Source organism: Lipotes vexillifer, unplaced genomic scaffold (assembly GCF_000442215.2).
Source record: "Lipotes vexillifer unplaced genomic scaffold, Lipotes_vexillifer_v1.1 scaffold989, whole genome shotgun sequence".
NCBI lineage: Eukaryota > Metazoa > Chordata > Mammalia > Artiodactyla > Lipotidae > Lipotes > Lipotes vexillifer.
In genome coordinates, this window is record NW_006796817.1 from 1,007,105 (window position 1) to 1,029,281 (window position 22,177).

The 22,177-nt window shown below is 38.3% G+C and overlaps 1 protein-coding gene across 1 annotated transcript in view; it reads right to left on the minus strand.

Moving 5' to 3' along the window:
* The window catches only part of CFAP20DC (CFAP20 domain containing), a 272,252-nt gene that overhangs the window by 176,242 nt on the left and 73,833 nt on the right, over positions 1-22,177 (minus strand). The window contains exon 5 of the mRNA XM_007469022.1: positions 4,398-4,512. Coding sequence (XP_007469084.1) covers positions 4,398-4,512 — 115 coding nt within the window. The remainder of the gene's footprint in view (positions 1-4,397; positions 4,513-22,177) is intronic.

Genomic DNA, 22,177 nt, shown 5'->3' on the forward strand with positions numbered 1-22,177 from the left:
CCATGATAAACTCATTCTTTTATCTCCCAAGTCAGGAGGCACATTAAGACTTGTCAATTTGTTCAACAAACATTTATTGAGCACTTACTATTTGCCATGTACATGGGCACTAGGGATAAAATCCAAATGAGTCATGCTTACAGCCTAAAAGGGGAGACAGGTAAGTAAACAGACGATTAAAGTGCAGGGTGAAGAAGTGTTATAAGAATTATGAATTTGTGAATGGTAATGATGTGCTGTACCCAAAATGTCTAATCAATCAGCAGAGGGGAAATCATGGAGGGTGTCCTGGAAGAAGCAGCACCTAAAGAGCAAATAGGAGATATAATCCTTATTTAAAGCTTGGTCCATGCCAGGCATTGTTCTAAAAGCCTTATGTTTATTAACTCATGTAAATTCCCACAAGAACCTTAGTAGTATGCATGCCTCATACTATCTGCATTTTATAAATGAGGAAAATGAACACAGGAACTTGCACAGGGTCACATAACTGTAAGTGTCAGAACTCAGATGCCATGTTCTTAACTCCTATGTATTATTTACATGTTTATATTTCACAAAATATAGAATAATTAGGACATACTATAAGTAGTTATGATTTGATGATTTCATTGGGATGGGGAACACTATAGAAACAAATAACTTGTCTTTGCTTAGGACTGCCTTGAATTACGTGAGCAATTTTTCTAGATTCAAGACAAGTTCTAGATATTTTGCTTTTCAAAATTTAGCATGAGCTGCAGTCACCTAAGATATAGACACCAGTTTGATTTTTTCACATTAGGATTTTTTTTAAAACAACTACATGCAATTTTCATGCCTGCATCTCCTTTCTTTTATATTTTCTATTGAGCTGTCTCACTGGGGATGAGAAGATGAGGTAGATAGATGAGGTAAGACACACTGCCCCACAGGGCCTATTACAGCTATTTTCTTTTTACTTTAAGTAGTACATTTCTTATGTCATTAGACACGTGACACTGCTAGCACATATTCCTCTTAAAGACTCATTTATTAAATATGAAAGACTGTTCAATGAAGTTTACTTCCTATCTCAGCAAGATATTTGTGTGGTTTACTTTTAACAGACAATATTTTATTTTCAGATACTGTATTCCCACAAATGCCACTGGATGAAGGGTACACTGTGTGTGTGTGTGTGTGTGTGTGTGTGTGTGTGTGTGTGTGTGTGTGTGTATGTGTGTGTGAAGATTATAGCCATGTACAGAATGATCAGTTCAGATTTTAATATGATATCCAGAAACTTCAGAGTTAGTTAACTGACAAGGGTGACTGAACTCACAAAAGCAAGGTAATGACAAACCTGATTGATTAACCACACACAGAATAGTGTATTAGTCTCATATATGGTTTAGCTCTTGGAAACCACCTAACACTGAACCTAAACAATCTTAGATGAATAAGGAAATCATACCTAGATATAAGAGGATGAATATAATTTCATTTGTAAGGCACTAATGCACTTCCTTAACGTCTTAAATGATTTAACTTTAACAACTGAAGTATTTGCATTTAATCTTTGTGCATTTATGAGTGTTTAGTACACAATGAATTAAAATAATTCTACTGCAAACAGAAACCATCAATTTATTCCAAAATCCAGCACCTATCTGTTACTGGGCTCAATCTCCAGGTTTTCCAGACTCAAAACCTCAAAGTTATCTTTGATTCCTCCCCTCTATTTATATCTACTTGAACATGAAGCCCAGTGGATCAGCCTACTGAAAGCAATCGTCAGGATGCTCTCATGTCTCCATCTTCCATTCGCACGGCCCACTGTCCTGACTCCTTCCTCATACACCAAAACTTGTCAGTGAAGTTACTAATGGCCTCCTGATTGCCACATCCCAAATACTTTCACATCTTGACATTTTCTCTTACCAAAACTTCCTTGGTTCCCACCACACTGTACTTTGCTTCATGATTCACATCACTTTCTCATTGTTGCCCTGTCTCCTTCATGGATTCTTCTTCCATTGCCCATCCTTTTTCTTGGGTAGGCCCTTGCATTTCCTCCTCTAGCCTCTTTTGTTGTTGTTGCCATTCTTACTCTCTCTGCAGGCAGGCAATTTCATCACTCTCATGACTTTAAGTGCCACCTGTACGCTGAAGAAGCCCAAATATCCAGCTCATACCTCTCTCTAGGACTCTAACATATATGTACCCCCCAAATTCTCAATCTGAATGTCTCAGACTCTGCTTTATCAACATTTCCATCTTCCCTTTCTAACCGTGCTCTTTCTCCTGGATTTCTAGGTATTGATTCTGTCACCAGTCATCCAAAGTAGAAAGTCAACTGAGAGCCATCCTTGACTTTTCCTTCTTCTTCATTTCTGACACCTAATTAATCTTCAATTACAATTTTTAGTTATTTTTCAACTCTGTTTCCTCATCTCCACTCTGATTTCTATTTTCCAACTTTAGGACTCATCTCTCTTACACCTACATCATTCATCTACTCATCCATCCACTTACATAATTATTGAGTGCCTAGGAGGAGCCAGGTACTGCTGCTCTCTTACCTTCTTGTGACAACTGCACTGACTTTCTAACTGGTCCTGCATGCCTCCAGTCTCATCTTTCCCACCCATCCTCCGAAGCGATGTTCTATCTAAAACGCAAATATGACCATGCCCCGCTGCTGCAAGCCCTTCAAAAGCTCCCTATCACCTACGAGATAAGTCCAGGCTCCCTGCCTATAAATATAAGGCCTACCAGGAGGTTGCCCTGTTTTCTTCTCCAGCCTTACTACTTCCCTACTATTCTGGTCTCTCCTCAGCAACACTGGATTATTACGTGCCTACACATCTCATGCAGCTACTCTTAATGCTACTCTTTCTGTTCTAGGAATACCACCCCCACTTGAACTGGTTACTGCCTTCTCTCTTCTTCTTATAATCTTTCAAGGCCCAGCTCAGGCATCCCCTTCTTCAGAAGCCCTTCTCTGATCACTCCCCTGGTGCTCCATAGCTCACTGTGGGTCCTGCTCTCACAGCATGTACCACATGATATGGAAAAGATCTGTTTAAATATGTCTTAGCTCATTGGACCATAAGCTTCTGATGTTACCTTACATCCATTCCTCTACTGCTACTGCCCTAGTCCTCACTAACCCTAATCTGGAGTACGGCAAATGTTCTCTCGATCTCCATTTTCCAGCCCCTCTAAGCCATTCCAAATGCCACTACCAGATTAATCTTCCCAAAGTATAGAACTGACTGTATGTTCCTCTCCAAACCAAAAGCTTCAATGGCTTCCTTTTCTCTGCTAAAGTGGCTCTCAAAGAGTGGAACATGCACCATTTGTGAAATGGTTTTAGATGGTACATGGGCATGGCATTAAATGACTACAGATCACAGGATAAAAATTTCCATCCATCAGTTTTCTTTCAATCCTAATTATGCCCAAGAAAAAGCTTGAACATGTATCTAGCTCTTGATAAACTCTTGTTAATAAAGAGCAGGCCTCAGGACAGAACCCTAAACAGGAAACAGTACTTAGCTAGACTTTAAAATACTGTTTTGTTTTCAGTATCTTTATTGTTATGGTTAATTTTTATTTCTGGAAAGTTATACTGGTTTTCCATTTATAAGTGTGATATAAAGTTTTTTCTTTTAAATAAATTTATTTAAATCAAAAAAGGCTGAGTTGGTTTAAAGGAGAGTATTATGTACATACTGGAACAGGTAGTACACAAACATCGTAAAGTCATGAGAGTAGTATTGAAATGACTAACATTTGAGAAAGACTAGTCAGTCGTATCAGGCCCAAACTTATTAGCCTGTAACCTATCGCTTACCTACTTATATATTACGCTGCTTTAGGTCTCAGAGGTTACACAAATCTCCCAACCTATATCAGGCTCTTGGATTATAGAACTGAGGTTTCCTTAAGGCTATTTTAAAAAATCTGGCAACAATGATGAATCATTCTCTGTTCTCCAAATATGTGCCACTTTCCAGCCTCTATGCTTCTACTCATGCTATTCCTTCTGCTTGGAATGCTCGGTTTTTCATTTCTACCTGTTGAAATTCTACAGTCCTTCAAAGTCCATGCCAAGTGCAATCTCCTTCATGAAGCCTTTCCTTGTCCTGCAGTCAGATGGATTTCTTTCCCTTTCACTGTACCAATAGCACTTACTCTCTCTACTGTGCTTCCAATCACAGTTTTGGTGATATTCTAGATATTCAAACAATTATATTCTCCCACCTAGTAGATCTTAAGCTCTTTCACTGGAAGAAAAAGAAGAGTATAAATTTCTATTCATTTTTAATACAACCATGGAACTTAACAGAATGCCTCATACACAGAGTAGGCCCAGAATTAATATTTGCTGAAATAAATTTAATATTTTAAGCAATATTCATGACACTTACGATTTTGCGTTTGATCATGAAGAGTGGGATTTTTGCATGAAGAGGGGTTGAGGACAGTTCCTTATAGACTGTTGATAAATACAATCTTCTTTTTATGTTCCTTAAATCAGTAATTCTGAAAAAAGAGAGAGGAGAGAAGAGAAGATTCCCATCAATATAATAACCACACTTCTTTGGATAATCATCAAAATAATATAATTTATTATATAGGCCCTTTCCAACAGGGAGATCAAACACAGAATTTAAAAATTGCCTTTTTCTTTGAAGAAGTAATAAAATTTCTTCCTTAACTTGAAAGTGTTCACAAGCCTGAGTCACTTAATATGCTAATTTATTTCAGTACTCTATATTTCTAGTCTTCCAGGCTATGAAAAAATTCAATTTGTATGAACTGAGAAACTGCTAGCCTTTAATAACCATGCTTGTTCCAGCTCCTTAAGCTTGTGTTATCTTGGGACATACTGTCACCTACTAAATAGGAAAACATTATGGGTTTCTTTCTCTAAAAACACACCTGTCATTTTATATACGCTCTTAGTCTGCTTATAGACAGACACAAAACGCTGACTGTCGGTTTCACTTTCCAAGCACATATCTTCGAACCAGAATTATAATACACAAGTTTACTGCTCACTACTCAGGTCAACCCACAGTGATAACAAGGACACTGAATTTGAACATCTTTAATAGATTTAGACCACAGCCATGATCACAAAGATTAGGTTTGATTCAAATTGATAGAGGCTCATTTTTATGTTCTGCTTCCTTTAGGTCTCAGAGGTAACGCAAAAGGCTTAAAATCTCCAAACCTGTCTCATGCTGCTATATTGAAGAATTGATGCTTTCTTAAAAACTGTCTTTTTATTGGAGAAGAGTGATATTTCCCCCATTTTTTAGCAACTTTGTCTAGGTGTACTAATTGCTAATATTATACAATTAGTAATTCCTCAAGAAGACATTTCATTCAAATATACTGCTACCAATATTTACAGTGTAATTAACTATAGTGTAAATCAACACAGCCTTCTCCAGAGCTCTTCCTTGCCTCCTATTTGCACTTTTCTAATCTCATTGTTTCTTTCCTTTAAAATACTAATACATTATTTTTTCTGTAGAAAAACTATCATTGAACAATGTTAAAAGTACAGCAAAAATTAGGTGACATGATTTCAAATATGCCCCAGACCTAAAAATTCTACCCTACCTGCACTAAACAATATCATAAAGAAAAAAAAAAAAGGTTCTGATGAACCTAGGAGCAGGACAGGAACAAAGACGCAGACATAGAGAATGGACTTGAGGATATGGGGAGGGCGAAGGGTAAGCTAGGACTAAGTGGGAGAATAGCATTGACATATATATACACTACCAAATGTAAAATAGCTAGCTAATGGGAAGCAGCTGCATAGCACAGGGAGGTCACCTCGGTGCTTTGTGACCACCTAGAGGGATGGGATAGGGAGGGTGGGAGGGGGGCTTAAGAGGGAGGGAATATGGGGATATATGTATACATATAGCTGATGCACTTTGCTATACAGCAGCAACTAACACAACATTGTAAAGCAGTTATACTCCAATAAAGACGTTGGAAAAAAAAAAGCAATAAAGCCTTTCAATCCATGGTCAGATGTAAGGTTTAAAGTGCAAAAGTGTTAACACTACTGAAATTTTACACTTACACGTATAAGTAAATGTAGAATATTTGCCCTAAGGTAGTGTCTTCAAAGTGGGATGAGCACATGGGAGAGGAAGAAAATATTAGAACCATCTTTCATACCATCCTTTTAAAATGTTGTATTTGGGTATGTTTCATTACATATACAGTACAGCAACATATTTATATATGTTTGAAATAAATAAATGTACCCATGTGGTTAGTGTGGTCAAACATTTTACCAATAGGATTCAGGATCAAATATGTCTGGAAGGCATTGTCATAAGGGATGCTATTAAGTCGCTTCTATAAGAAGTTCTGATTAGGAAATAAAAGGAAAGACTATATAGCGATTCAGGAAAGTAAAAGAGAACAAAAAATTCCCTTGCATCAAACAAAATGTTTGATTGCAACAACCAAAAACTTAAGTGAGACATAGTTTTGCTTTGCTTGGAGGGATAAGACTACGTCATTTTCATGTGAATTGGTAAGGACCGAACTCCAAACAGAGGAACATCTGAGTATAGTCCCAATTTATCAACACATGGAACAACAGGAACATTCATTCATTCATTCCTTCATTCACTCACATATTCAACAATACTCCCTGAGCCAAGCAACATCCTGGGAATATATCAGGGAATACAACAGTGAAAAGGTCAAGGTCTCTACCCTCCAGGAGCTTTTATTCTAGTGGAAAAGGCAGGTGAATAAAGTATAAAGAGACAAAATAAATGCACGTTATCCTAAATGCAATGAAGGAAACAAAAAAGAGACTGAACTAGAAAATCACAAGAAATGAACTACTTCAGACAGTAAAGCCAGCAGGGCTAGGAATTAATAGGTAAGGGAGGGACATGAGGTAGAAAGGAGAGGTAAGAGCCAAACCACGCAGGGCCTTTATGCTAAGGCAAGGGGTTTATAAATTTATTGTGCACAATAGGAAGCTATAAGAGGGTCAACATTCTACCATGCATGATGAATGGATATCATAAAAATAAACAGATACGGTCTCTTTTATTTACTGGGGTAAGATTTGAGTAAGTGACATGTACAGATTTTAGTGTTCAATCTCATGTATTTTGGTAAATGTGTACACCCATGTAATCACCACTCCAAATAAAACATAAAACATTTCCATTACCCTAGAAAAGTACACTCCTGGTCCCTTTTAGTCAGTTCTCACTCCTGATTTGTATCACGATAGATGAATTTTCTCTGTTCGTGAACTTCTTATAAATGGACTGATGTAGAATATACTCTTTTGTGACTGGCTTCTTTCACTTAACATGAAGTGTTTGAGAGTTATCCATGTTATAGTATGAGTCAATAGTTCTTTTTTTTTTTTGCGGTATGCGGGCCTCTCGCTGTCGCGGCCTCTCCCGCCGCGGAGCACAGGCTCCGGACGCGCAGGCCCAGCGGCCATGGCTCACCGGCCCAGTCGCTCCGCGGCATGCGGGATCCTCCCAGACCGGGGCACAAACCCGTCTCCCCTGCATCGGCAGGCGGACTCCCAACCACTGTGCCACCCGGGAAGCCCAATAGTTCTTTTTTTAAATTGCTGAGTCTTGTATGGCAATACAACAATTTATTTATTCATTCTCCTGTTGATGAACATTTGTTTACAGTATTGGTTTTTTCTGAATAAAGCCTGTGTGACTATCTATGCTTGAAGAGTCTTCTTGTGGATATGTCTTTTCATTCTCTTGAAAATCAGGAATGGGATTTCTGGGTCATTGGGGAAGATATATATATAACTTTATAGAAACAGTTCTCCAAAGTGATTGCAGTGGTTCCACATCCTCAGACTTTAATGTTAGCCAATTCTAGTGGGTATGAAATGGATACCATTGTGATTTTATTTGCATTTCTCTTATGAATAATGACATTGAATGCTTTCCTATGTGTTTACTGGTATGTCTTGTGAAATATCTGTTAAGTCTTTTACTCAGTTTTTATTGGTTGTTTCCTTACTATAATTCTAAGAGTTCTTAACATATTTTAGATACACGTCCTTTGTCAGATATATCTATATCTATACCTATATATCTATAGTGAGTATTTACTTGCCTGTTATCTTAATGGTATCTTTTAAAAACTTTTTATTTGGGGACTTCCCTGGTGGTGCAGTGGTTGAGAGTCCGCCTGCCGATGCAGGGGACACGGGTTTGTGCCCCAGTCCGGGAAGATCCCACATGCCGCGGAGCGTGAGCCATGGGTGCTGAGCCTGCGCGTCCGGAGCCTGTGCTCCGCAACAGGAGAGGCCACAACAGTGAGAGGCCCGGGTACCGCAAAAAAACCAAACCAAACCAAAACAAACTTTTTATTTGGAAATAATCTCTAAGCTAGAGGAAAGTATCAAGAATAGCAAACAGAAGACTTTTATATGCTTTATCTAGATTAGCTTATTGCTTAATGATGACTTTTAATTAGCAGAAGTTTTTAATTTTCATGATGTCCAGTTGATCATTATTTATAGTAGTGCTTTCTGTCTTAAAAAATCCTCACCTAGTCCAAAGTTGCAAAAGTACTTTCCTTTGTTTCCTTCCAGATCTTTATAGCTTTAGTTTTTACATTTAGTTTTTACATTTACATCTACGATCCATCCCACATCAAGTACTTTATATTGTGTGAGGTACTGGGTGTGGTTCTTTTTCTGTATGTTTATCCAGTTGTCCCAGCACCATTTATTAAAGACTCTCCTTTAGTCACTGAAATGCCTTGGTACTCTGTTGAAACTCAATTGACTATAAATGTGTGTGTGTGTGTGTGTGCGTGCGCGCGCGGGCGCACGTGTGTGTCTATTTCTGGACTCTCTATTGATCCATTTGTTTCATTTATCCACTCTTACACCAATGTTATACTGCTTTGATTACTGTAGATTCACAGTAAGCCTTAAAACTAGGTAAAGAAACTCTTCAACTTGGTTTTGTTCAAGGTTTTTTTGGCCCTTGCTTTTCCATATAAATTTTAGGATCCACTTATCATTTTCTGTTAAAAAAAGCTGTTGAGAGTTTAACTTGGATTGTGTTGAATCCATAGATCAATTTAAGGAGAACTATATTGAGTCTTACAATTTACTTACATGATATATCTCTCTATTTATTTAGGCCTTGTTTAATTTGTTTCACAATGTTTCATAGTTTTCATTTTAGAAGTCTTGCATATGTTTTGTTACATTTATTTCTAAGTATTTTATTTTTTGATATGACTGAAAATAAATTTTAAAATTTCATTTAAAAAGTAGCAGTTGAATGCTACTAGTATATAGAAATGCCATTGATTTTTGGTATACAGACCTTGTTTCCTGTGACCTTACTTAATTCACTCGTGAGTTCTAGTAACTGGTAGATTCCTGAGAATTTTCTACATATACAATCATGTCTTCAGTAAATAAAGACTTTTACTTTTGCTTTTTTCAATTTTTATACTTTTTATTTATTTTTTCTTACATTACTTCCCTGGTTAGGACCTCCAGCATATACTAAACAGAAGTGATGAGAGTACAAAATCTTGCGTTGTTCCTGATCATAGGGGGAAAGCGTTCACTATGTTTCTATTAAATATGATGCTAGATGTAGGTTTCTTTTTTCAGAGGAAGTTCTCTTCTATTTCTAGCTTTTTGAGAATTTTTTTTTAATCATGAAAAGGTGTAGAATTCTGTCAAATGCTTTTTCTGCATTGATTGAGATGATCCTATTGTTTTTCTCCTTTATTCTTTCCATATGTTGAATTATATCAATTGATTTTCAAATGTGAAACCAACCTTGTATTCTTGGTGTATATTTCAATTGTGCTAGCATTTTTGTTGAGGATTTTTATACCTATGTTCATGAGGGACACTGGTGTGTAATTTTCTTACAAGATCTATGTCAGGTTTTTTTTTTTGGCGGTACGCGGGCCTCTCACTGTTGTGGCCTCTCCCGTTGCGGAGCACAGGCTCTGGACGTGCAGGCTCAGCGGCCATGGCTCACGGCCTAGCCGCTCCGCGGCATGTGGGATCTTCCCGGACCGGGGCATGAACCCGTGTCCCCTGCACGGGCAGGCGGACTCTCAACCACTGTGCCACCAGGGAAGCCCAAGTTTGCTTTTTATTAAGAAAAAAGTAGTAAGACATTGTATGACCCAGCATATGACTGGTGAATGGTTTATAGGCACTTGAATTTCTTTGATGCTAACATTTTAAAACTTTAAACCATTAAAAACTACTTTCCCTTAAGTCTAGTCAATACTGATCTATCACCTACTACTCTTTAGGACATTTCTTCATATTTCTGGGCAATTATGGCACCTGAATCACAATTTTCCTCTTCTGTCATCATTCTGGGTGACTTTAAAGAGAACAAGTTTTAGTATCTTTTTTTTTTTTTGTGGTACGCAGGCCTGTCACTGCTGTGGCCTCTCCTGTTGTGGAGCACAGGCTCCGGACGCGCAGGCTCAGTGGCCATGGCTCACGGGCCCAGCCGCTCTGCAGCATGTGGGATCTTCCCAGACCGGGGCATGAACCCGTGTCCCCTGCAGCGGCAGGCAGACTCTCAACCACTGCACCACCAGGGAAGCCCTAAAGAGAACATGTTTTAATCTAAACCTAAACCTCTTCCACAATGACAACCAATACTTCTATTCCATTTTAGCAACTTAGATGAACAGTCCTACTCTGTAGCCAATCACTAGAAACCATTAAACTTTGAGGTCTTCTATTCAAATTTTCCTCCTGATTCATTAGTTCATTCAACTAACATTCAGTCAATGCCTTAGTGGCACAATACAAGGCACTAGAGACATGGAAGTAGCTAAGACATGGAAATCATATTCTAGTGTGGGTGTAGGGGAAAATAACTATTCTTAAGTAGCTGTTTTTAGCACATTCCATAGACATCCTCTTATTAATCTCACATCAATCCTTCACTGCAGGTAGTATATTCATCCTCCATTTTTTAGATGATGAAACTAGACTCTAGAAACCAAGACAACTTCTAGTCCACAGACATACAGCTAGTAAGTAGCAGAGACAGGTATTAAAACTTGTCTCTACAGAATCCATTGTCATTTCTGTGATAAAACTGTATGTCCACTACTATACCAGGCTGAAGCTCTTTCATTCATTTATGCTGAGTGACTACTATTTGTCAGACATGTTTTGACAGCGACAAGAGTGCCTGGTTTCTGTCCTTGCAGAACCACAGCCAAATATTTTCAATAGAATACTTGTTTATCAGATAAAAACCATGAATCCTTTCACTTCTCCCCCTTTTTCACTCTTTTAGAACCGTTTTCTGTTCCATTCTGGATTCCAGTTCTGAATCTGATCTTCCAATAGGTAACAAACGTGTGCCTTCCAATCACTATACCATGTAAAGCCTCCTGAAAGGGTGATCTCAAAGTTTGCAAGACTGGAGTGTAATCTGTTGGAATGTGGTAATTCAACTAAAGAAAAAAATCTACAAAGTATCAGAAGGTTGTCTGCTCAGTACATAATCAGAACAAGTGACTTAGACTACAGTATCTGATACGTACAGTCCCCAAAGGTATTATTATCATTATTAAATATCTATTATTTATTGGGCATTTTCTATATGCCAACACTGTATTAAGCACGCTCTATGCATTATCTCACTTAATCTTCCCATAAACCCTAAAAGATATCTACTACTATTATTTCTACTTAACAATGAGGAAACTAAGGCTTAGTTTGGTTAAGTGACTTTCCTAAAGTCACATATCTATCAGAGTACAGATTTAAACTCAAATCTAATTGATCCCAAAATCTACATTGTTAACCACATGCTTACTTTCTTCTGGGGCAGGCACTGCCTATAAACATATCCATAGTAGCATAATCTTTGCTCCTGGGGAAAAATATTTAATATCTGATGGCTAAGACCCTTACCCTTCACTGTGTTTGGAAGAAAAGAGCCCAAATTTACCTCTGTGTGTGTGTGTGTGTGTGCACATCTTTTTTCCATTGACAAATTCTTCCTTTAGATTTGTTTAAAAAAACCCTCAGATCCAAGAACTATTACCTTACAATTAAAACCTCAGAGGCTAATCTTTCTTTACTCATTTCCATGTTCTTGTAGGTCACTTCACTGTCTCACCATAGGCCTCATATACTTACAATCCTCTCAGCTATTAGTGAGGACCACCGAGAACAACTGATTGCTTCCTACCCTTAACATCTAGGCTTCATCAGTCCAATTAGCTGTCACATCCTGTCAAAGTCACTTCCCTAATAGTTTCACATCTGTTTCTTCCTTTGGCTTCTACAGCTACAATGTGAGTTCGGGTCACTTGTTGCTTTAAATATTCTCCCTTACTAGTCTCTCTACTTCTAATCTTTTATCTCTCAGTCCATTCTTCATGTGGACCAGCCATGGGGACTGAACATCACGCTTTGGCTCCATTTCCTTCTTTGTCATCCTATAGCCTAAGGAATAAAGTCGAAAATAGAGCTCCTTATCTTGTTATTCAAGGACCTTCAAAATCTGACCCTCAGCCGTTACTTCAATATCACCTTTCACCATGTTCCTCTCCATGTCAGACATCACATAATAAGAGTACAAGATGCAAACCAGGGGGATTTCAGAGATATCCGGAGAGAGTATCAGAATTGGGGTGGGGGAAAGAGTGGAGTTGCAGAATAAAGCTAGGGTTCGGTTGCTGGAAGTCTTAACATGAGATACCAAGAAGATCTCCATAGGGGAGATACCAAGGCTGTAATTACAAACAGAAAAGGATGGGAAACGGAAGAGCAACATCTAAATCCCTACCATGTGCCAGAGCCTGTACATCATTTCACCAGTGTTATTTCATTTATTCCCCTCAACCACTCTTTGAAATAGGAATTAATATTCACATTTAACTAATGTAGTTAAAGGCTCAGAGACACTATGCCGCTTGTTCAAGGTCTCAGAGCTAGTATGTGGCAGAGCTAGAAATCGATCTAAAAAGACAAAGCAAGAGGAATAAACGATGGTAGTTGTCTGGCTTAGTGTTTTTGAAAGGTAACATGCTTACTAGGAAGAAAAGGGTGTGTGTAACAGGCCTGCACCCCATTCTACCCCTTTACTAAGGGGCATTCTAGAAGAGAAAGGGGACCAGCCAAAGCTTCTTGTAAACATGACTGATCTTTCGGCAAATACACTAATGGTATTTATCAGGGCGAAAGTCCTTAATGAAATACTTTTTGCTGGATGTACCTGATCTGTCTAGGATTTCTTGTGGTTAATAAACCTGGAATTCATGCACTAATGGGGCATGTGGCTCCCTGGAAAATGTCACATAACCCATAAATGTAACAGCTCCCATTGGGTGAGGGATATTCTCTCAGAATCACTCTCTCAGGTACTACTTAAGAGAAGTCATCTGTTAAGTCTGGGCCAAAGTGCATTGAGAAAGGACTGGAAGACTTCAGCGGCAGTCCTGGATCTCTTTCTGCTTCACAGGTACTTCAATACTGGCTAAAATCTCTGGATCTTTTGAGTCTGTTTGACAATTCAATCCTTTGAGCTATCTCATATGGCTGGTTATGTTGTGCAGCCTCTTGAAAAACTACACCCTCACAAGCAGATTCTGAGAAAAGGACATAGGTGTCCGTAGTTTAGGTGATTCCATGAAGCAGAAATGAAGGAGCAGGAAGAGGAAGAGAGCAAAAGAGGAAAGGCCAAGATCAGGATGCACTGGCTCCGACACTGCTATAGGCCACAGGGGCTCCATTCTACCAGTGTATCTGGAGACAGGTACAGAACACTTCCCAGATAATCCATTTGAAGAATGAGAGGTGGGAGCCTATATCCACTGACTCCCAATCCTCAGTGGTTAAGAGTTGCCTCTGGGGGGCTTAACTCCCCCATATTTCCAAGCTGTCAGGCTTCAAAGAAGCCCCTGGGTGGCACTAGATAAGGGATGCTGTCCAATCAAGCTTGCACCAAACTGCTCACTGCAGCTGCAGCTGATACCAGAGGTCGACCCAGAGAACGTCAGGTGGGACACTGGAGTGGGCTGCCACATTGACAATACCAGCATTCTTGCTCCAACTTAAACATACTCCATCCTCTTGTATTTTCATGCCTTTGCTTATGCATTTCCCTTGGAAAGTCCCTTCCCTCATTATGCCACTTGAACTATATTCATCCATCACAGTTTGGATTACATATGCCACCTCCTCCTTGAAAACATCTTGTGGATCTGTAAATTAAAAATAATCACATTTTTTTTTTTTAAACTTACAACAGCATGTTTTCAACCCCTAACACTGAATTCTTTTCATTCCCCCTTGGTGCTCTTAGGTCAGTAACTATAGTCCACTTTATAGGCCAAGATAGGATGCACATCTTTTCCTTTGTTTTTACAGGTGAATAACATGTGGTCTCATATATCTCAGTTTTACCACTTGCTAGTAACATTTTGAGTTTAAAAGGGTTACTAGAATTTGGTATTGCAAAGCCCATTTTAGAGTTTAAAGCAGTCTCTCATTCTAAATTCCACAAAGAATTTGTAAAGTTCCTAATATGCAAATGTACAAGCACAAGAGAAGTAGAATTTCTGCAATTTAGGGGAAGGACAATTTGTTACAAATTCATCATCAAGTGTTGTCATCTTGAGTTGATTGTAGTTTTCAAGAACTGATATTATATATATATATATGATAATAAATTGTTATTATTTTAGACTACTCATTATCAACAAGTGGGGAAATAGGCCATAATACTGAGCAATAACTTTGAAGCCAGAGTTTTTGGGTAAAAATTCTGGCTTCACCATTTCCTAGCTTTGTGACAATGGGCAAGTTACTTAACCTTTTGTTCCTTAGTTTCTTCATCAGTAAAATGTGGAAAAATAATAGTACTCATAAGATTGTTGTGAGGACTGCATAAATGAATATACATAAAATGTTTAGAACAGTGCCTGGCATACAGAAAGCTCTACCTAAGTACTAACCATTGTCAACTTGGGGGGCTGTGGATTGTTTACTGAATGCTTTGTATTTTTGGCCTTTAATTTTCTAATAACTAAAATTTGACTGGCCCACATGTGACAACATAATCCTCTACTGATGTCCCAACCTCCAAACTGGAAAGTGGGAATGGGTGGGGCTGTGAGCCAAGACATCTTTCATCCTGCCGTGGCGAGTCTTGGTGAAAAAATACGGGTGTCACTGTAGGCTGCTACCTACAGTCTGTCTCTTCTACTGGCCTGAAAGGTCTCTGATGACTGAGACCACACCCTGGTTATCACAGCATCTCACAGAGCTTGGTTCAGAGTTTTGTAGTTAATTGGGAAATAGCTGCTCAACTGTCTTTGTTGAAACCCTATTGGAATCATATATTTGCATGTCAATTTATTAATCACCTACTCGGTGCCAAGTCTGGAAGGAGATACTGGGGATATCGCAGTGAATAAAACGAAGTCCCTGCCCTCATGAAGCATGTGTTTTAACAGAGGAAGACAGTAATAAACAAGAAACAAATAAACAAGTACACATATGTAAGCTCTCAGTAAGGGCTATAAAGAAAAGTACAAAAAGGTGATATAGATGGGGTGGAAAGTATTATTTCAGAAGAGGCAGTTAGGGAAGTCTTCCCAAAGAAGGTGCCATTTGGGCAAGAGTTAAATGAAATGGTTGGAACCATGCAGATAGCTGGGAGATTCCAGACACAATACTCCTGAGGACTATGCGGAAATCTGTTCCTCTCTATAGCAAGTCTTCCAATGTAATCCAACAAATATATATTAAGAAAGGTGAGTCCCCTGGGTTGTAAAAGCTTGATAAGAACCACACAATGGGTGCATGGCATGACTCTGCCCTCGTGGAGGTCAGGTGTTGGTTTGCACAAAACAGTTCTCAGTTAAATCTAACTATTATGGCTCTGACTTCTGGAAGAATTTCTAAATGATCATGTGCCCAGCTTAGGACAAAGGTATTAGGACTAAGCCACTCACATGATGATGAGGTTTTATTCTACTGTCTTTGTAAAAATAAATATGCAAACATTATCTCATAATCAAGAGAAGTTGGTTTTGGAGGGAAAACAAAATCATGTGCTAAGCTTAAATGGTTCTGAAAGTAAGCTGAATTGCTACTTTAAAAAATTAAAATTAGTCATTCATGAGAGAGAGAGAATATAAATGCATATATGTGACTACTTAAAAGCTTCATTACGCTTATATGCTTTTTGGGGAGAATTTAGTTGCTGTAAGGAAGGCTGTTTGTAAAACATCTCTTCTCTTGTAATACAGGGTTGATTTTCACCATCTAAAACCTCCTGTGACCTAACAAAGCAGAAAAAGACAAGCAACAGTTGCAACACTCCTCTTACACTTAAAGACACATTCTTTTTTTAAAAAAATATAGGAGTTAATACATTTTTCTTATATCTGTAACTGAGCATTCACAGCTAAGGGTCAGCAATGTGATAGAAAAAGTAATGAGACCACGATTAGAAAAAATGGGGTAGTCAACAGGAAAATCAATCTCATTTATTATAATATTCTACTGATCAGCAGGTGTATAACTCTCCCAGCTATGGTCATTAACGACATTCATTCCAAACTTAACATCTACATTTGCAAACCATTTGAAAGTAAAATTACTTTTCAATTCAATTTTCAATTCACTTTTTTATCTTCATCTTTGTTTGACAATTTTTTTTTTCACAGTGGCAACCTCAGTGAGTATTTGAGTAAACGGTAGCAACCTGCCAAGAGCACAGATAAAATCATCTTTTCAGATTACCTATTCACTTTGCTTCTGTATATACAATGATTTTTAAAAAACATCTTTATTGGAGTATAATTGCTTCACATTATTGTGTTAGTTTCTGCTGCATGACAAAGTGAATCAGCTATACGTATACACATGTCCCCATATTCCCTCCCTCTTGTGCCTCCCTCCCACTCTCCATTTCCCAGCCCTCTGGGTGGTCACAATGCACTGAGGTGATCTCTCTATGCTATGCAGCTGCTTCCACTGGCTATCTATTTTACATTTGGTAGTGTATATATGTCCATGCCACTCTCTCACTTCTTCCCAGCTTACCCTTCCCCCTCCCTGTGTCCTCAAGTCCATTCTCTACATCTGCATCTTTATTCCTGTCCTGCCCCTAGGTTCTTCAGAACTAATTTTTTTTAGATTTCATACATATGTGTTAGCATATGGTACTTGTTTTTCTCTTTCTGACTTACTTCACTCTGTATTACAGACTCTAGGTCCATACACCTCACTACAAATAACTCAATTTCATTTTTTTTTTTTTTCTTTTGCGGTACGCAGGCCTCTCACTGTTGTAGCCTCTCCCGTTGCGGAGCACAGGCTGCAGACGCGCAGGCTCAGTGGCCATGGCTCACGGGCCTAGCCGCTCTGCGGCATGTGGGATCTTCCCAGACCGGGGCACAAACCGGTGTCCCCTGCATCAGCAGGCGGACTCTCAACCACTGCGCCACCAGGGAAGCCCCAATTTCATTTCTTTTTATGGCCGAGGAATATTCCATTGTATATATGTGCCACATCTTCTTTATCCATTCCTCTGTTGATTGACACTCAGGTTCCTTCCATGTCCTGGCTGTTGTAAATAGAGCTGCAATGAACACTGTGGTACATGACTCTTTTTAAATTATGGTTTTCTCAGGGTATATGCCAAGTAGTGGGATTTCTGGGTAATATGGTCGTTTTATTTTTAGTTTTTTAAGGAACCTCCATACTGTTCTCCATAGTGGCTGTACCAATTTACATTCCCACCAACAGTGCAAGAGGGTTCCCTTTTCTCCACACCCTCTCCAGCATTTATTGTAGAATTTTTGATGACAGCCATTCTGACAGGTGTGAGGTGATACCTCACTGTAGTTTTGATTTGCATTTCTCTAATGATTAGTGATGTTAAGCACTTTTCAAGTGTTTGTTGGCAATCTGTATATCTTTTTTGGAGAAATGCCTATTTAGGTCTTCTGCCCATTTTTGGTTTGGGTCGTTTGTTTTTTTGATATTGAGCTGCTTGTATATTTTGGAGATTAATCCTTTGTCAGTTGCTTCGTTGGCAAATATTTTCTCCCATTCTGAGCGTTGTCTTCTCGTCTTGTTTATGGTTTCCTTTGCTTTGCAAAAGCTTTGAAGTTTCATTAGGTCCCATTTGTTTATTTTTGTTTTTATTTCCATTTCTCTAGAAGGTGGGTCAAAAAGGATCTTGCTGTGATTTATGTCATAGAGTGTTCTGCCTATGTTTTCCTCTTAAGAGTTTTATAGTATCTGGCCTTACATTTAGGTCTTTAATCCATTTTGAGTTTATTTTTGTGTATGGTGTTACAGAGTGTTCTAATATCATTCTTTTACATGTAGCTCTCCAGTTTTCCCAGCACCACTTATTGAAGAGGCTGTCTTTTCTCCATTGTATATTCTTGCCTCCTTTATCAAAGATAAGGTTTCCATATGTGCGTGGGTTTATCTCTGGGCTTTCTATCCTGTTCCACTGACCTATATTTCTGTTTTTGTGCCAGTACCATACTGTCTTGATTACTGTAGCTTTGTAGTATAGTCTGAAGTCAGGGAGCCTGATTTCTCCAGCTCTGTTTTTCTTTCTCAAGATTGCTTTGGCTATTTGGGGTCTTTTGTGTTTCCATGCAATTGTGAATTTTTTTGTTCCATTTCTGTGAAAAATGCCATTGGTAGTTTGATATGGATTGCACTGAATCTGTAGATTACTTTGGGTAGTATAGTCATTTTCACATTGTTGATCCTCCAATCCAAGAACATGGTATATCTCTCCATCTGTTTGTATCATGTTTAATTACTTTCACCAGGGTCTTATAATTTTCTGCATACAGGTCTTTTGTCTCCTTAGGTAGGTTTACTCCTACGTATTTTATTTTTTTTGTTGCAGTGGTAAAGGGGAGTGTTTCCTTAATTTCTCTTTCAGGTTTAACATCATTAGTATAAAGGAATGCAAGAGATTTCTGTGCATTAATTTTGTATCCTGCTATGTTGCCAAATTCACTGAATAGCTCTAGTAGTTTTCTGGTAGCATCTTCAGGATTCTCTATGTATAGTATCATGTCATCTGCAAACAGTGACAGCTTTACTTCTTTTCCAATTTGGATTCCTTTTATTTCTTTTTCTTGTCTGATTGCCATGGCTAAAGCTTACAAAACTATGTAGAATACCAGTGGTGAAGGTGGGCAACCTTGTCTCGCTCCTGATCTTAGTGGAAATGCTTTCAGTTTTTCACCATTGCGAATGATGTTGGCTGTGGGTTTCTCATATATGGCCTTTATTATGTTGAGGTATGTTCTCTCTATGCCTACTTTCTGGAGGGTTTTTACCACACATGGGTGTTGAATTTTGTCAAAAGCCTTTTCTGCATCTATTGAGATGATCATATGGTTTTTATCCTTCAGTTTGTTAATATGGTGCATCACATTAATTGATTTGTGTATACTGAAGAATCTTTGCATTACTGGGATAAACCCCACTTGATCATGGTGTATGATCGTTTTTTTAAATAGTTTTAAAGTTTATTTATTTATTTATTTAATTTCTTTAACATCTTTATTGGGGTATAATTGCTTTACAATGGTGTGTTAGTTTCTGCTTTATAACAGTGAATCAGTTACACATATACAAATGTTCCCATATCTCTTCCCTCTTGCGTCTCCCTCCCTCCCACCTTCCCTATCCCACCCCTCCAGGCGGTCACACAGCACCGAGCTGACATCCCTGTGCCAGGCGGCTGCTTCCCACTAGCTATCTACCTTACGTTTGTTAGTGTATATAAGTCCATGGCTCTCTCTCGCCCTGTCACAGCTCACCCTTCCCCCTCCCCATATCCTCAAGTCCGTTCTCTAGTAGGGCTGTGTCTTTATTCCTATCTTACCCCTAGGTTCTTCATGACATTTTTTTTTTAAAATTCCATATATATGTGGTAGCATACGGTATTTGTCTTTTTCTTTCTGACTTACTTCACTCTGTATGACAGACTCTAGGTCTATCCACCTCATTACAAATAGCTCAATTTTGTTTCTTTTTATGGCTGAGTAATATTCCATTGTATATATGTGCCACATCTTCTTTATCCATTCATCTGATGATGGGCACTTAGGTTGTTTCCATCTCCGGGCTATTGTAAATAGAGCTGCAATGAACATTTTGGTACATGACTCTTTTTGAATTTTGGTTTTCTCAGGGTATATGCCCAGTAGTGGGATTGCTGGGTCATATGGTAGTTCTATTTGTAGTTTTTTAAGGAACCTCCATACTGTTCTCCATAGTGGCTGTACCAATTCACATTCCCACCAGCAGTGCAAGAGTGTTCCCTTTTCTCCACACCCTCTCCAGCATTTATTGTTTCTAGATTTTTTGATGATGGCCATTCTGACTGGTGTGAGATGATATCTCATTGTAGTTTTGATTTGCATTTCTCTAATGATTAATGATGTTGAGCATTCTTTCATGTGTTTGTTGGCAGTCTGTATATCTTCTTTGGAGAAATGTCTATTTAGGTCTTCTGCCCATTTTTGGATTGGGTTGTTTATTTTTTTGTTATTGAGCTGCATGAGCTGCCTGTAAATTTTAGAGATTAATCCTTTGTCAGTTGATTCATTTGCAAATATTTTCTCCCATTCTGAGGGCTGTCTTTTGGTCTTGTTTATGGTTTCCTTTGCTGTGCAAAAGCTTTGAAGTTTCATTAGGTCCCATTTGTTTATTTTTGTTTTTATCTCCATTACTCTAGGAGATGGGTCAAGAAGGATCTTGCTGTGATTTATGTCATAGAGTGTTCTGCCTATGTTTTCCTCTAAGAGTTTGATAGTTTCTGGCCTTACATTTAGGTCTTTAATCCATTTTGAGCTTATTTTTGTGTATGGTGTTAGGGAGTGATCTAATCTCATACTTTTTCATCTACCTGTCCAGTTTCCCAGCACCACTTATTGAAGAGGCTGTCCTTTCCCCACTGTACATTCCTGCCACCTTTATCAAAGATAAGGTTTCCATATGTGCGTGGGTTTATCTCTGGGCTTTCTATCCTGTTCTATTGATCTATCTTTCTGTTTTTGTGCCAGTACCATACTGTTTTGATTACTGCAGCTTTGTAGTATAGTCTGAAGTCAGGGAGACTGATTCCTCCAGCTTCGTTTTTCATTCTCAAGATTGCTTTGGCTATTCGGGGTCTTTTGTGTTTCCATACAAATTGTGAAATTTTTTGTTCTAGTTCTGTGAAAAATGCCAGTGGTAGTTTGATAGGGATTGCATTGAATCTATAGATTGCTTTGGGTAGTAGAGTCATTTTCACAATGTTGATTCTTCCAATCCAAGAACATGGTATATCTCTCCATCTGTTTGTATCATCTTTAATTTCTTTCATCAGTGTCTTATAATTTTCTGCATACAGGTCTTTTGTCTCCTTAGGTAGGTTTATTCCTAGATATTTTATTCTTTTTGTTGCAGTGGTAAATGGGAGTGTTTTCTTGATTTCACTTTCAGATTTTTCATCATTAGTATATAGGAATGCCAGAGATTTCTGTGCATTAATTTTGTATCCTGCTACTTTACCAAATTCATTGATTAGCTCTAGTAGTTTTCTGGTAGCATCTTTAGGATTCTCTATGTATAGTATCATGTCATCTGCAAACAGTGACAGCTTTACTTCTTCTTTTCCGATTTGGATTCCTTTTATTTCCTTTTCTTCTCTGATTGCTGTGGCTAAAACTTCCAAAACTATGTTGAATAAGAGTGGTGAGAGTGGGCAACCTTGTCTTGTTCCTGACCTTAGTGGAAATGCTTTCAGTTTTTCGCCATTGAGGATGATGTTGGTTGTGGGCTTGTCATATATGGCCTTTATTATGTTCAGGAAAGTTCCCTCTATGCCTACTTTCTGCAGGGTTTTTCTCATAAATGGGTGTTGAATTTTGTCAAAAGCTTTCTCTGCATCTATTGAGATGATCATATGGTTTTTCTCCTTCAATTTGTTAATATGGTTTATCACATTGATAGATTTGCGTATATTGAAGAATCCTTGCATTCCTGGAATAAACCCCACTTGATCATGATGTATGATCCTTTTAATGTGCTCTTGGATTCTGTTTGCTAGTATTTTGTTGAGGATTTTTGCATCTATGTTCATCAGTGATATTGACCTGTAGT